The 17288-nt window shown below is 42.1% G+C and overlaps 1 protein-coding gene and 1 long non-coding RNA gene across 2 annotated transcripts in view; one reads left to right on the top strand and one right to left on the bottom strand.

Annotated features, from left to right (window-relative positions):
- Positions 1-17288, top strand: part of UNC80 (unc-80 homolog, NALCN channel complex subunit) — a 437997-nt gene that overhangs the window by 42783 nt on the left and 377926 nt on the right. The window contains 7 exon segments of the mRNA XM_029606152.1: positions 3369-3585; positions 6516-6656; positions 7586-7854; positions 8341-8712; positions 10236-10378; positions 11249-11400; positions 15178-15326. Of these exon segments, the coding sequence (XP_029462012.1) occupies positions 3369-3585; positions 6516-6656; positions 7586-7854; positions 8341-8712; positions 10236-10378; positions 11249-11400; positions 15178-15326 (1443 nt within the window).
- LOC115093832 lies at positions 5685-17265 on the bottom strand. The gene is made up of 3 exons (XR_003857419.1): positions 17006-17265; positions 15135-15323; positions 5685-6038 (listed from the first exon to the last, which is right to left on the bottom strand). It is a non-coding gene; the product is annotated as an uncharacterized LOC115093832 (long non-coding RNA).

Genomic DNA, 17288 nt, shown 5'->3' with positions numbered 1-17288 from the left:
ACGCTAATCCTCTTATAAGAATAAGGGGTTGTAGACACGCGTCCAAAACCCAATTCCAACCATGGGTTAAACAGTGCACTTGGCTGAGCGCACGGTATTGCATTGGCCCGATTATGTTTGTCTAATGTTATTTTGTGGATGTCATCCAATCAGTTAGTTCTTAATCTGAAAAAAACTGAAGCTATGTGGACTTCCAAAGAGCCATCTCCCAGTACTTTTTTAGGGTTAACTGTTGATGGAATTTTTATTCCATTTTCGAAAATGGTGCAAAACTTAGGATTGCACATTGATTCTTACCTAACTCAGATACCTCATTTAAATATGTTGGTGCACTCAGGTTTTTATAAATTACACCAATTATGGCATTTGAGTTATATTTTATCTCCAGCTGATTTTAGAGTAGTTGTCCAAGTGTATCTTGTAAGTACTGTTGATTATTGTTGTGGCAGACCCTCCCAGTCTGGCCACCAGATGTAACTATCCCTGTCATTAGAACACACTTGGTAAAGAGTAATCCTTTTCACTCAGTTCCTCCCACCCGGAGACTCTGGATCGGATGCCTGAACACTATTTAGTGCAGTCATTATACACCGTGGGGTTCCATTTGAGGAAGCAGGCAAGGAGTGAAGATGTATTTTTCCATACTCTGGTGGGGCCTCCCAGTTTCACCTTAAAGAGTTTATTTTAGAAGTGACACCTCCCAGAACATTCCCTGCCTGAGGGTCCTTCTTATAATTTGCAGCGAGATAGGCTTTTAAGTCTGATACCCTTTAGAGGCAAAAGGGTTTTCACCAGGGGACCAAAGACCTCTGAGCCCACTCTAAACCCTAGGTGGGCAAGCAGCAGTGATGGATTTTGCTGCAAGAGACAGTGAAGGCAGGAAGGATTAGGGATGTGAATCGGGCTTCGGATGATTGAAAATATCGGACAAATTTTTCAAAATCGTCAGAAATCGGGGGCTCCCCCAAAACGATAGGAAAACCCCACGATATTGATTGTGGGGGTTCTCTTATCATTTTGGGGGAGGGCGGGAAAAACGGCACACAAAAATAACCCCTAAACCCACCCCGACCCTTTAAAACTAATACCTTAGCTTCCCCCACTCTCCCGACCCCCCCAAAAACTTTTTACAGGTACCTGGTGGTCCGGTGAGGGTCCCTGGAGCAATCTCCCGCTCCCGGGCCATCGGCTGCCACTAATCAAAATGGCGCCGATGGCCCTTTGCCCTTATCATGTGACAGGGTATCAGTGCCATGGCCGGACCCTGTCACATGGTAGGAGCACTGGATGGCCGGCGCCATCTTGTGCTCCTACCTTGTGACAGGGGCTGACTAATGGTACTGGTAGCCCCTGTCCCTATTTTTTGGACTTAAGAAGATTGGAGAAGTTTTTGGATTCCCCTTCCCCACTAGGATTTCATAGCGGAGAACTTGCCTGATCCCACTAAATTTTCCCCAAGAGAATTTCCCCTGAAAGATCAGATAATGAGGATGAAAGAATCTTTTAGGGGTGTGCATTCGTTTCCAACGTATTGGTAATCCGCCACGTATAGGGTCATATTCGTTGTATTCATGGGGAAGCGAAACATATCGCGATTCCCCACGAATATAACAAATCTTCACTGAATTATTCAGCCATCTAAAGGAGCAAATTTAAACAAACCCCCCACCCTCCTGATCCCCCCAAGACTTACCAAAGCTCCCTGGTGGTCCAGCGGGGGGTCTGGGAGCCATCTCCTGCACTCACACCATTGGCTGTCGGTATTCAAAATGGTGCTGATAGCCTTTGACCTTACTATGTCACAGGGGCTACCGGTGCCATTGGTTGGCCCCTGTGATATAGTGAGGGCAAAGGCTATCGGTGCCATTTTGAATACTGGCAGTGACAGCCCGAGTGCAGGAGGTCGCTCCTGGACCCCCGCTGGACCACCAGGGAGTTTGTTCATAGAGGTCTTTGGTGATGCCTAATGGTATTAACAATGAAGTCAATATTCAAAGCTGTCTGTTAAGTATCTTAGCCAGATATAACTTATCCAGCTAGGTTACAATGTATCTTCAGCGGCACATTGAAGCCACTGAATACACACGTATAAGTGCACAGTTCATCTGATAAGTCTACCTGGCTAAGATAGACTTATCTAGCTACGCATCTACATACGCCTAACTCCGAATATAGATAGTTAGGCATATAAATTATTGACTTCATTGTTAATACCATGATATGCCTCTCTCTGCTCCCAATCCTCCCAATGCATGCCCACTTTTTTTGTACGTATATTTTAGCCATATAAGAGACTTGTATGGTGACTGCAGAACATGGGCGTATATTCAGCAGCTGCTATTTAGCCACATAATTCCCACTTATCCTGCTAAATAGCACTGAACGTGCTTTGAATATTAACCTCAATGTTACTTAAATATGATTTTTACTTATATATGTGATTGTTGATTATTGGTTTTAATTTTGTCATGTTTTATTTGTTTTAAATTATGATTATGTTTTCTATGTACATCGCCTAGCACAATTATAATTATTATATGCAATCTATAAATGTTTTAAAATAAAATAAATAAATAAGATAATGAAGTACTTATCTCTAATCCCTTTGCAGAGAGAGCACCTTAAAATCTGAGCTATAGGGTAACTGGCAAAAGACTCAACACTGCTGCTGTTTTATGAACATTCTGCCTTTGTCTCTCTCTCTCTCTCTCTTCCTTTTTCCAACATCGCACTCTACAAAGCTTGGATATCAGCATTAGTTCCCTTATAAGCAGTCTTTCACCTTCCTTTCCCAGCAAGCTTGATATAATGGCTGCAATGTCTTTTGCCCAGGGAAAAATACAGGATCAGTCTGTGTGATGCTATTTCTCCTCTCATTGGCTGGGGCCCCTGCTGTTTCTCTCTTGTATATTCTGGCTACTTATTGGTCGTACATCAGGCACCCTGCTAGCCAATCACATGGCTGCCTGATTAAGAAAACCAGGAAACTGAAACAAATATCTTTGCAAATTCAACCCTACAGCTGCTACTGCTTCCTTTTTTTATGCATATTATGGAACAGGGTTGCTGCATGGCTCCCAAAACCAGGAAGGCACTCGAGGAATGAGGCAGCCTTTTATACTGACTTGGCCACACTTAGATAAGACACAGAGCATCTCATCACATACAGGGGGTCAGAATGAGTGTTTATACTCCTTGCTAAGTTGCACATGTAGCATTTTCGAATTGCCTCTTCCTATGGAACAAATGCAGTGATGATTTATGTGGAAACTGTATGAAAGTGTGTCCCTGCTTCAATCTCTTTTTAACTTGTAATTGTGTTATAACTTCTCTATTTTCCTACCTCCATTTGCATGCTCCTGCTGCAGTTTAAAAGCCGGAAAGAAGACCGAGAGCGTAAAGGCTCCATCCCTTTCCACCACCCAGGGAAGAAGAGGCAGCGTAGAATGGGGGTGCCTTTCCTGCTGCACGAAGATCATTTGGATGTCTCCCCCACCCGTAGCACATTTTCCTTTGGGAGTTTTTCTGGGATTGGAGAGGACAGGCGCGGCATTGAGAGAGGAGGATGGCAGACTACCATATTAGGTAATTTGTGGAACCAGTTTTAAAGTATAATATATTCTATCAATTATCATTAAGAAGTATTTCTGCTACTGGAGGCTAAGGCCCATATTAAACAATTTTCAGGGAAAGAAAGATGTGTCTTTTATGTACTATGTTAGGGTAATTTTCAAACAGCCCTTAAGTAGTACATTGTGCACACAGACTTTATTGAGGATTTTCAAAGCAAATATTTTTTTAACTGTTTATTTAACATGTCAGCACATACACAGAGCACAACAAAACACCACAAGCATGCAAACATGAACAGCAATCAATATCAGCTATTGCGAATTATAAAGTTTCTGTACAGATCCCGAATCCTATCATACATCTTAACATTATCATGTAACATAAAAATCAACTTCTCAAGCCATGCTACCCAGTGGACCTGAAATTTCCAAACCCCCAAAGTCAGCATTGACTTCCATTTCCAGGCTATAGTGAAACGAGCAGCATATAACAGTTGTTGTGCCAGTAATCGTTGACATTTACTAAACCGTTGATCCCACCATATCCCTAGACGGCATAGCCCTGGTGTTATAGAAAGAGAACATCCCACAATTTGCCTAATGAGACACCCCACTCTCTGCCAGAAGACTAAGACAAAAGGACAATCCCACCACACATGTAGATAACAGCCAAGCTCTCCACATCCTCACTAACACATAGGGGAAGAGGAGATGGAAAATTTAGGGAAAAATAAGAGGCATTGGTAGGTTCACATAATTAGATGGACCATGAGCTCTGCCCTTTTATCACACAGAGAGAATTTGTGTGCTCTGCACATATTCCTCTCCACTCCTTTGAGCTTATATCCATCCCCAAATCGGTTGCCCATTGCTGTTCCACTTTCAGAACAGGCTGCTTATCCAAACTCATCTGGCAGATTGCATGATACAAGACTGAGCTAACTTTTTCCAATTCAAAACCTGAAGCAAAGGTATGCTTCAGAGGTGTTGGCGAAGACCATTTCCAACCACCACGCCCCCTCCTACCCAGCTCTCGCAATAAGCTATCATAATAAGGCGATGTAGTGTCAGGAATGTCAAATTTGTCCTGCAAATTTAGAAAAAGATAGTAATCTATCCCCTTCATAAAGATTCCCAAGCAACGTAAGTCAGCCTCCCACCATTGCTCGGCAGCTAAGCTAAAAGAGTGGGTCATTAAATTTTTTCAGAGGGGAGAGAAAGCAAAAGGCCCTTCACCTGTGATACCTAGTCTTTTGCACATCGCCCACCATGTCTTGACAGTACTAGCTATGAGGGGGCAGTTATGACAAGCTCTCCTGCCCCAGACGATATGGGGACCCAAGAGAGCAGGTCCATACCCTCAGCCAAGTGTCTCTCAAGAGCGAGCCATGGCGATATGCAATCCCGGTACAACCATGTAAATATCCTAGAAAGACGCGCTGCCCAGAAATACTTCCTGTACGTCAGGAAGTACCATCCCACCCCCATTCCTTAGGCCTGCATAGGATGTAAAAACTGACTGTTACAACCTTCTCATCCCACAAGAAGTCCAGTAGGTCACTATTTAAAGCATGAAAAAATCTAGCGGAAGAAAACATGGAACATGTTTTAATATGTACAACAGAGAGGGTAAAATATTCATTTTAATTACATTGATCCGTCCTCCCCAAGAAAGATATAATCCTTGCCAATCTTTCAATTCCTGCTTTATTTATTTATTTTAGTTAATGTTTTCAAACAGACAAAAGCTGTCTCCTCCGAATCATAATCGGAGAAAGATCTTGGAACACTTCCACTTTGATTCCATGCCATTGTAAATCTTTGATCTGCCTTGCTTGCCTCATAATCTTTTTCTTCAGCGCGAAAGGTTTGATCATCCCAAAGCATGGGCAGGTCAAGAAATACTGGAGATCTGAGCCATTAAAGCGTCATGGAACTGGGAGCCGAAGAGAGCTGCGTCTGTCTAGTGCCGCAGCATCACGTGTCCCCAAAGCAAACTTATTTGCATAGGTTCGCATTGAAAATTCATGGATAAGTGGCCACATATAAAACAGATTTACCTGCATAAAATTATACCTCCCCTTCAAAGAGCATAACTTGTGGATGTAAACTTTAAAATAAAAAATTATGCACGTAAGTACTAATTCCATCCCCTGGAATGACACTACATGCTTAATGTAAATGTACACACAAAACCAGGCTAAAATCAAACTTAATTTTAGCAATTTTTATTTTTTTGGAACTGTTCTTAAATGTCAAACCATCAAGCTCCTTCCATCATGCTCTGTAGTCTACCTCTTTGCAGACAGAAGTAAGTAATGGCCTTTCATTTCCTCACACCCTTATTCTGAATATTGAAGGAGTCTGTCATAGAAACAGAATAGGAAAATTCCTTTAGGGCAGTAGTTCTCAATTTATCGCAGTTTCAGCCGCTGTTTCCTGTGAGGTCACCATAGAGTCACACTTCTGTAAGATAGAAAAACAAGTTAGAAAGTAAGTACACTGAAAAAACATCGGCAAAGTAGACTCATGAGCTGCATGGCTACACCTTATTGGTTCCTAGCTCCCATCCATGCAGAGAGTTCACTTTAACATAAATTTTACGAAATGTATTAGATATAAGGGAATGAGAAGAAACCATGATCCTCTTCTGTCTGACTTGTAGTTCCATTTAAAAATAAAGGGTTAAGAACTGTTGCATTATCAAATCCAAATCTTGAAGAGGAGAATGTAACAGAAAGACATCACTTTCCATGTAATAGCTACTCAACTTCATCCCAACTCAAATTTTCCTTTGGAAATGAAGTGTTTGGCAAGGACTCAAATCAAATACAATTCTGGGCCTCTGTTAATTGGAAGGTGATCCACTTTTCATCACTGACCCTGCTCAAGTTTTTTGTTTTTTTTTTTTAATGAAATGTGTGTTTCTCACATTTACTTCAGGAAAATTAACCAGGCGAGGGAGCTCAGACACGGCTACTGAAATGGAGAGCTTGAGTGCTAGACATTCCCATTCCCATCACACCCTGCTTAGTGACATGCCGGATCACCCCAACAGCCACGGCGAGAACACAGTCAAGGAAGGTGCGTTAACCACCAAAAAGTAAAATACAGGGAGATCAAAGCTCAGACTTCATTGCTTATCAACCTTTTTTTGACAAAACATATATTTTTACCTTAACAAGTCTATTAGTTGCTCCTCTCCTGTGCTATTAGAGGGAAATATATTGATTGGCTTGCCAAGGGGGAGACACCAAATTCCTTTTGTATCCAGCAGACAATCCTAGAAAATGTCAGGGTGGAAAATGTAGGAATGTATCCTGTTTAAACATACTTCCATTATTGATAAAAATGCATTGCCATAATTTAGACACGATTTTTGGTTTAGTGTCTTTGGGCCTAATGTATCAATGATTCCCCCCCCCCCCCCATTCTATCTAATGGCATCCACTACAATTTCTAATAAATTATAAAGATGCAGAAGTCTAACAGTCACCTGCAGGGGTATAATCAAGGATAGCATTTTAAGGCAGAATTTAAACTATCAATCACCCAATTGTTCTTCCATCATCTACAGCAAGGGCTGTACTTAAAGAATAACAGTGTCCATGTCAGTGACCCTAAGATTCAGATTGCATGACAATTACTAATTGTAAATTGACATATTGCTTATTTTTTGCAAACTATAGTTCAAATGTTCATGTGATTGACGATTTAAGCAACTGATTATCATGGCTGATTCCTTCACTTAATGTTTAATTGTCAGCTCTATGGAAGTTATTGTGTGTGGTCAATTCTAAAGGCAAATAGAAGCTTTTGAATGATGTGAATTTTTGCTTTTCTGATGTACTGCCTTCAATTGCTATTCTTTTCTCCCATTTTGTGCCCGAGGGAAAACCTCTTATAGCTCAAGCCCTTTGTCTCTCACTTTAAGGAAGGTTGTCTCCAATTTCTCTGTGGGAGAACAAAGAGCTTATGGTTAACACTAAAATATGTGCTGCTGCCTTTTACAGTGAGATCCCAAATTTCCACCATAACCGTGGCTACCTTCAACACAACCCTGGCCTCATTCAATGTGGGCTACGCAGACTTCTTCAGTGAGCACATGCGAAAGCTTTGCAACCAGGTGCCTATTCCAGAGATGCCCCATGAGCCGCTGGCGTGTGCCAATCTCCCACGAAGCTTGACGGACTCCTGCATCAACTATAGCAGCCTGGAGGACAATGAACATATTGATGGAACAAATAATTTTGTCCATAAAAATGGAATGCTGGATCTTTCGGTAATGAAGAAAGGGCATAAAAAAATGTTATTGTTGGAATGATATTATGTAAGATACTATGGCATCTTTGTCCATCACATCATCTGCCAAAATACCAAATAGTTGCCCTTTGAATTAAAGCACTTCAACACACAGCTAAAAGTCACTTTATAAAATAAATAAGCCCTTCTGACTGTAAATATATTTGCCTTCCCTCAGACAGCTGAGGTCATAAATTCTATATATTTTGATTTTTGAATTCTAATGTAACTATTTAAGATTCACTGAAAGAAATTACATTAGCACACTTTTGTTTCTGCAGAATGTAATATAGTGACATAGTAGATGACGGCAAGTAAAGACCAATGAACACATCCATTGGTAAAGGAATGTGCATTGCTCTGATGATACCAGGAAGACACAACATGAACGTCATTGTGAAAATTCGAATCCCATCTTATCAACCTGGAAGCACTGATGAAATAGCATTGCTTTTTTTTTTTTCAGGTGGTTCTGAAGGCTGTTTATCTAGTACTGAACCATGACATCAGCTCGCGTATCTGTGACGTGGCATTAAACATCGTGGAGTGCCTGCTGCAACTGGGCGTGGTGCCCTGCGTGGAGAAGAAGAGAAAGAAGAGTGAGAACAAGGAGAATGAGTCTGCTTCAGTTTCTGGCTCAGGCTCTGGCTCTGGGGAGAAAAGACAGAGCGAGGGGACCTTTCAGCTCAGGGGAGCTTCTGGTGGCTCGGCCTATGGATTTGGTGGTCCATCTGTAAGCGGAACTGGAGACGGCGGAGGAGGAAACGGTGGAGGAGGTGATGGTGGAGGTGGAGGAGGAGGAGGATACTATGAAAAGAATGATAAAAACCCAGAGAAGGTAAGCATCAGATATAATATGTATTAAAAATGAATATTTAATCCTTTCACTATTGCTTCTGGCACAGGAATTAGCGATATGATAAAGCAGCAGTGTCACACTGGATTACTCTCTGCAAAGAATGACCTTTGCAACCATTCTAACAGCTTTTTCACAAATTTCTATTAATATGTGTGCCTTGTTTCTAAACAAGGAATCAAACTAAAAGCAAGTAACCACTTCATCTTGTTCGCTGAATGCCTCTGTGCCCCAGTCACTTCTGTGCCTTCAACCCATATCAACATCTTAATCTCCACCAGTTGGAAGGTAAATAAGGTCCCTGCTCCTCTTTTTTCTTTGTAAAGCTTTTTTATAAGAACCTGTCTAGAGGTATTTTAAAGCAGCAGTGCTAGTAAATATGATTTTATGTAACCTAGTTACAATTCAATGCAATCATTGTAATTCCTTCTTTTCGTTCTGATTTTCATTGCTAAGGAGAAATAAGCATGCGGGGTTTTTGAAACCTTCTCCTACCATGCCACTCCTATTACTATGAACCCGAGGAATGTGGGCCATTTCTGTGATAAACCTCCTCAGAGCTCCATCCAAGTATCACACGGATATTTGCAAAACAGGGTGTGGCCACTGCAAAGGGTGCAGAAAGTATAGAAATGCCAGAAGTTAAATATATTGTTACAAAAAAGAAAAGGTGATCTGGAAGCAGAACTAAAAGAGGAAGCAACAAGGCCAAGAAAGAAGCAAGTAGATCTTCTGAAGATGGTACTGGTATTATCAGTCCATATTTTCTCTTACAATTGTGTCCAACTGGACTCTTGTGGGAGTGGCAAAGCAGGGGGATAACCATACATGGTTATACAGTCTTTGCTCTGTATACTGATATCAGATCCCTTGCCACTCTTGACTATTGGTTCTAAAATGTCTAAGCACCCCGGAAAAGGCTTCCCTTGCTTAGTCATTAGGATGTCATAAGGACTTGCAAGCTGCTTCAGGGCTGAAAGTAATATCATTGTATTTTCCTCATAATCCTCATCTGTGAACGTCACTCAACTTTTCTGATCTAGAGGACAAATTTCAAAGTGATTTACGTAGGCGAAGAAAGTTTTGCTCCGCTGTTTGGAAATTGCCTGCCCTCAACACGGCTGAAAGTCTGTTCTCAAAATCCACAAACCTTTAGCTGCAGTGAGAGTAGGTCGGGGAGGAGAAGTTCACTTGCATATGTAAATCCTTGTGTGTAGTTTTCCAGCAAAACTCTCCCTGCAGGAAAAGCAGGTGGCAATGACCACACGTACTTTGTGAGCATGGCTCCCACAGACTTTCATTTTGAAAACTGGTACAAAGCTCGTGGGCAAAGAGTGGTCTTCGCTCCAATGTGGGCAGTCTGAAAATTGGCCCCATAGATTTATGGACTTTAAAAACTTTCCATCTGGTGTCATACCTCTGCAGGGTACAATGTCTTTTGATGGCCAAAAGAGGGGTTATGAGCATTTTAACTTTATTTGCTTTCCTCTCCAATTGATAAACAGGAAGAAGATTCACCAGTAAGCACCCACAAGTTGGCACTTACTATGCTTATCAAAATTGTGAAATCGCTAGGCTGTGCCTACGGCTGTGGAGAAGGACACCGAGGGCTCTCCGGAGATCGTCTGAGACATCAGGTATTCTGGCCCCAGGAGCACTTCTGTCAGATGCAGAGATGCCAAAACCCAATAGATATAAATGTCAGCAAAGACAAAGGGAAAAAGAAATAGATCTTGCACTTATGCTGTAGCATATCTCTTGCATATGGACCATGTTCATATGCTTTCCCATATTCATGCCTCCAAACAACTGATGCATGTCAAGCACGGACTACTGCGGTCTGATGCATGCAAGTCATACATGACTCATTTCATAGAGAAACTGGAGGAGGACCATGAAGCATTTCATTTTTATTTCTGTTGTCATTCTAAAAGGAAATAAATTGAAACTGTGCCACAACTGATATGTTTATGAGGTGCTGGCCGAAAGCACAGCAGTGTCAGATGCATTGATGCCTTCCTGGGCCTTCCAGGTTGGTGCTTCCCAGAGATCTATGCAGTGAATGAAGTAGCTCTAAAGTCACATGGAGGTCTCTTCCTCGCTGCCCTTTTTTTCATATTTGAGAACAGCATATTTCACAGCTAAAAGGCTTTGACTCTTAGCTCACCAATTCCAAGTGTGCTGCAGTGCAAGAGAGCAGCGGCAAGCTTTGCCAAAGGGTTTCCCTCATTCAGCATCTATGACAAAACTCTTTTGAAAGTATGGCCTTGTATCTCGAGCAGCAATCTGCAGTGATCATGCTCAGTACATCTGAATGAATGATTTAAAATATCATTCAGAGGAAACAATTTGATGTAAATACTTACTTACATTTTAGTTCTGGATCCTCCCCGCCTAGTTCATCTGCCTCAGTTATCTGCTAACAATCTCTGGCATCCCATAAGATGGTGACCCCCATAACCTTTTCCCTTCCTGCAGCAAGATCCTTCCAAATCTCACTATGCCTGGTGCTTTTCTTCCAGGCTCAGAATTGCCTCACTAAGCTGTACAAACTGGATAAGATGCAGTTCCGACAGACCATGAGGGACTATGTAAATAAAGACTCCCTCAACAACGTGGTGGATTTCCTGCATGCTTTACTGGGATTCTGCATGGAGCCAGTCACAGACAGTAAGTTCAACAAGCACTAGTTAAAATTTCTCAGGAGAAAGCAGTGGGTATTTCTTTGTGTGGGGGTCTCTCCTTCCCTTTCTCAATATCCCACCTTAACTCTGCCTTTTTCTATTCCATTCTTACTTTCTCTTGTGACGACACTGTATGTGCATGGTGCCGGCTACCTACACAACAATTGTGATGTCTTAGCTGGAGGATTATCCCCCTGCTTGGATTTACAGGGAGCAATAACAAAGACAATCCACCTCCCATCATCCCAATGGTCTTCATGCACTGTTAATGTGTGGGGGATCCATATGGGCGTTATTTTTCTCAAGCATGGAAAGGGTTAAAAGCCCAGCATAGGCAGCACACATACCCTGGAAGAGGGATTGTTGTGCACTGGACTCATAGAGGTCACTATTCAAAGCCATTTAGCCAGATAACTCACAAGTTATCCAGCTGAATGGCAAGTTTTGAATATCTCCCTTGATTATCTAGCTGGAGAAAGACTAACATTGGCTGGTTAACTTTAGATCTAACTAGCCTTATTCAAAAGAATATAGCTGGTTACATGGCACTGCAGTACAAAAAAACCCCCCACAACCTACCTTGTGGGTCTAGCAGCCCAAATGACAGCTCTATGGTGACCAGAGCTACGGAGCTGAGCATCACCCCCCCAACCCACCACCAAAAAAATCCTTATAAATGGATTGTTAAAAATTTTAAAAACAAATGGTTTGGTGCCAGCCTGCCCCCACCACCACCCTGCCTGCTTCCGAATCCCAGTTGCACATCTTTTGTATTAAAATACCCCTCCTAAACCCTCCTCCTACTCCTTCACCCAACCCGAACCCTCCCATGTTCCTAGTACCTTTAATTTTGCCATTCTTCAGCCTGGATTGCAGTACACGATGACCAAAACCCCAAGCTCGGCTGTTTCTGATTTGCTATGGGACAACACCGGAAGCCTATAGCTTACGCTTCTAGCGTTGCTCCCATAGCAACGCAGAAGACGCCAGGCCCTCGTTGTGGTCATTGCGTACCATGATCTGGGCTGAAGAATGGAAAAATTTAAGGTACCTGGAGCATGGGAGGGTTAGGGTGGGGAGGGAGAGAAAGAGAGAAATCAGAGGAGGGGTATTTTAACACAAATATGTCCAACCCAGGGACATATTTTAAAAACTTTAGAGGGGTTTGAGGGGGTGGGGATGCTTGTCCCAGTTGGGCCAGTTACCATAGCTTGGGGACGACGACGGAAACTGTCATTCGTGCTGCTAGAGCCCAAGATAGGTTATTTTTTTGAATATAGCTGGTTAAGGCCAAAGGTATCCATAATGCTAGATAACTTAAAAACTGACCAGTAATATTCAAAAGATAGTCAGTTAGGTTTTAATGTCATCTGGCTAAAGGTAGCTGGATAACTTTAATTGGGGTAGCCAGATAAGTTATCCATTCTACATTTTTTGAATATTGGCCTCTTAAGTTTTGATGCTTATAGCCAACATGGCACAGTCTGGTGCCATTGCAAGTTTGCATAACGCTGTGCCACTCAACTTAGATGTTTTATCACTACCCAAATGTATCAAGGAACACTGGAAAAATGAGCCATGGTTCAATTCCTCGAAGAAGAAAAAAAAAGTGGTATAATAGCATTAAGCTGTTTTACTACGAGACTAGTCGGAGTGTGTTTGCTGAGGAAAATGTAGCTGTGGCAATAAAAGGAAAGGAAGACTGAACGATCACTTCTAAAAATCTTTTTGGGGAACAAAATTGCAGTCATAAATAATTCAGCACAGGCACAGAGGCTCAGGTAATAAAGAGAAGCATAGAAACCTCTCCTAAGAACAGCTTTGGTGTAATAGATAAGAATACATCAGGAAAGTAATTGTATTGTGTTTGTGGCCATGAAAAAGACACTGACTGCACGTACATCATGTGCCTAAAGTCATTTTACCATCCATTATTCTCATCATTAGTCCACAATACTCAACTGCAAGATTCTAATTTTTAGAGATTTTTAAATATGTACAAATAAAAACAGGAAACATGAACAACTCATCTGATACTGGTGTCTTCCATAGATGGTTTGTTCTTTTGTAAAAAGTTCAGCATGATCCGACATTAACCCAGTGTTTCAAAATTACTGCACTATTTTTTGGTTACAAAATCTTTGACATGAACTCTGTTGCTCCAAGCTGGAATGCAATTTCCTTCAAACTTCGTTTTATTCAGGCTTGTGCTCAGTGACTGACCTTCTTGACCGCATATTGCAGTTGAAATGTTCAGTTGCCGAGCAGAAGACCGGATGAAGAGAAGTTTGAAGGAAATTGCATTCCAGCTTGCAGCAGTGTCTGTGTCAAAGACTTTGTAGGCAAAAAATAATGCAGTAATTGCGAAACACTGGGTCAATATCATGTCGTGCTGATCTTCAAGCATTAGAAAAAAGAACTTCTATTGAATATGAATAACAGATGAGTTATTCATGTTTTCTATTTTTATTTGCATATAGGAAAAAAAACTCTAAAAATTGGAATCTTGCAATTGTGTTTTGTGGACTGATGGTGATGATGTAAATGTAACTACTATTGTAGCAATTTTCAAAAGCCATTTACACGCGTAAAGTGCACTTACATGTGTAAAACCTATTGACAATTGCATATAGTATAGCAATTTTCAAGAACTCACTTGCACAGGTAAAGTACATTGACAAGTGTAAAACAGTTTTAAGCATTCAAATATTTTGAAAATCAGGCCCTTTATTACTCAACTTCTCACCCTGGAATAATGGCCAAAGAATGGGAAAGTATTTCATGAAAAAAATGTGAAAAACACAACAAAAGCCATGCAGACATCTGTTTTTTCCTCATATTGAACTTTCTGTTTTCCTTCCATCCTCCTCTCTTTTGGTCAAGTTGTTGTCCACATCTCCCATCATCACTATTAAAGCTCCATGTTCTTAGTTTCCTCTTAAATAGTTTTCAAGCAAGAAAGAGGTGTGATTAGGAAAAGAGGATTGTGCATGCTCAGTTTAGCATGCGTGTACTCTTTTGTACAGCGTTCACATGCTAATTAGCACTCAGATGGATACAGTGTGGAAACTTTATGCTTTTTGTGTTAGCATGCATGTTATTGGCATGTGCCAGTTTTTCAGTCTATATTTTTAGTGTGAGAGGTAAACAGTTTAGCATAGCACACATTAAGTAATGTTTTAGTGTTCACATTAACATTTCTAGTGAGCACATGCTAAAAGAATGGAGTGCTAGTTCTCATGCACAGGCCCTTTCATTGAGATCTGCAGGACAGGCACTAATGTGGGTAGAACAGCTGAATCTGCCTCAGAGGACTTTAAGTCACCTGAAAGTATGAACATACAGTATTTCACAATGCGCAGGTTTTAGCTGCATTAAAAAGCAGTGTTTCCAGAATGCATACAAAACTGGCCATGTGTAATAGGCATGCCGTGAACGCGTGCACTTAATACCATCGTTCACCATGCGTACTTTTAGTCACAAAATGAGTAGGTAGCTTGAGTTTGAGAATCGACTGGATTTGTGAGGACTTAAAAGTATGTGCGTACTTTGGCTGTTGGGCGCCTTATTGAAAATTTACCCCAATGTGGGAAAATTCCTTGAGAACATCAGTACTAGAATATTGGCAACAAACGAATGGCCTGGCACCTTCCGAAACAATGAGCCAATTAGGCCAGGATATCTTTGCTGTTCACATCAAGCCTAGCTTTGAAATGCTACCTGTGACTGTCTCAGTAACGCCTCTTGTACACACATTTTTCAGACAAGGCTGGATTTGGAAATAACTTCACCACCGTGGACAACAAATCTTCAGCCCAGGGCGTAGAAGGCATCATTGTCAGTTCCATGTTCAAGTCCCTCATTACGCGCTGTGCCTCCACTACTCATGAACTGCACAGCCCCGAAAACCTGGTGAGCAGATGTAACCACAGATTCATATAAGTTATGTTATTACCAGATCAATAGTTCAAGTCACTCAGCAGCCAGAAGGAATGTAAGTTATTTCCTCACACGTGAAAACAAGACATTGGAAACCACCGGCCACACAAACAGTCTCTATAGAAGCCATTTCCTTGCTTGGTTATATGCTCTTAGAGCTCACCTACACTGGCTTAACCCATCTTATATTTCCCCACAACACTAGCAGCTGTCACTTGACTTTCCAAAATATTGCAGTTCTTTTTTGCTTTTATTCATGGCTCCTTGCTATATGGTAGTTTGCATTCTCCGAGAGTGAATGGCATAATAAATAGCTTTCATAGCTAAATGGGGCCCCTCAGCCTCATTTCAGTGGTTCCATACTAGTGCAGGATGTTTGCCTCTTATGCTGCAGAGAACTGATCATTGTCACATAGAGCGCTTTAACATATATTAATGTAACCCCGTTCCCGGTTGCGGACTGCAACCCGCTGGGGCCATAAAAGAAACTGGTTACTCTTTGGGGCTGGAACCTCACTAGGCTGGCTTTTGTTGGTGGGGGGGAGAATTTACTTTCTGGGCTCAGAGTGCTAAAGGTGACTTTATTTTGAATTCTCTTCCCTGGGAGAGGGGTACTTTTATCTTCACTGGGTGTGCTGTAGGGCCAATAAAACATGGGAGTCACTTGGTTAGTGTCCAAAATGTATCTCTTTACAGAAAGAATAAAGTCAGATGAAAATGGCACAACTATAACTAAACCCACAGCACTGCAGCTTTCTCTTTTTACAGTCTCTTTCCTTTACAGTCTCCCTCTCTATCTGTGCAGGAGTCTTTACACTTTTAACAAGAGAGACTTCCATACTCCTGGGGTAGAGGTAGATTTTAAAAGCCCTACATGCGCCAAATCAGAGAGATACGAGTGTTTCTCGGGCCGGTGCGCAGCAGGCATATTTTAGCAAGCGTCCATGGACGTGTGTATCTCCCAGTAGGTGCACAAAAGAAAAAGTCCAAAAAAAGGGGCCGGGAATGGGGGTGGTCTGAGCAGGGCATGGGCGTTCCGGGAATTGAAATGGAAACCAGCACGTATTTACACACATAAGCGTCCCGGGGTCCCCTACTGCACAACTTTACTTCTGCTATACATGGCGTGTAATTTATAAAACAAAAAAAAAACTAGGCTAGTCAGTGGAGTTTTAAGGGTTGGGCAGGTAGGGTAAAAGAGAGATTAGTTAGCTAGGGGGGTTAGGAAGTCCTATCCTGTAATTGGGCAAAGTGAGAGTGAACTGGTTTAACTGGTAATTGCGTCGGCACACATGTATATTAAAATCCGCCCCCCCTCCCCCATTATGCGGTAGAAGCGGCACATGGGCACAGCCATATAAAATGGCACGCACATTTACGCGCATCCAGACGATTTTATATGATACGCATGTTATCGAATGGCCACGTCCATGGGAGCGAGCCGGCATACGCATGTTCATGTACACCTGCACGGCTGTTTTAAAGTTACTGTCCCTGGTTTTAGTGGAGTTCCCAAGTGGTCAGGGTACTCCTGAGGTAGGCAGGAAACCCCCCGTCCCCCTATCTTCTCACAGTGTGTTTCACTCTCTCTCTCCCCGGAGGGAAGACTCCTGATGGGGGTCCTCAGAATTCTTTAAAAGCTCTTTACTCACAGTTGGTTGGTTCTGTACTTTGCAGTGGGTTGGGATCCCGGTTGGGAGGGATCCAAGCTGGAACAAGCAGCTCCTGATGGCCTTGGATGAGTAGGAAGAAGGGCAGAAAAAAACACTTCCTCCCAGATCTTCACAAAACAATTTCTTCCGGTTCCCAAAATGAAATACCACCGGAGTTGCCCCTTGCAATGGGTCACCACCTCAGAGGCCAGATCTTCCCTATCCCTGGGTGCTCCAAACAAAGGGTTCCCCATGCCCTGAGTCCAGAAAAGGCCCAGCGGTC

This window comes from Rhinatrema bivittatum, chromosome 6 (assembly GCF_901001135.1).
Source record: "Rhinatrema bivittatum chromosome 6, aRhiBiv1.1, whole genome shotgun sequence".
NCBI classification, from domain to species: domain Eukaryota; kingdom Metazoa; phylum Chordata; class Amphibia; order Gymnophiona; family Rhinatrematidae; genus Rhinatrema; species Rhinatrema bivittatum.
Note: the sequence above shows the minus strand (reverse complement) of the source record. Positions and strands in the feature narration are given on the sequence as shown.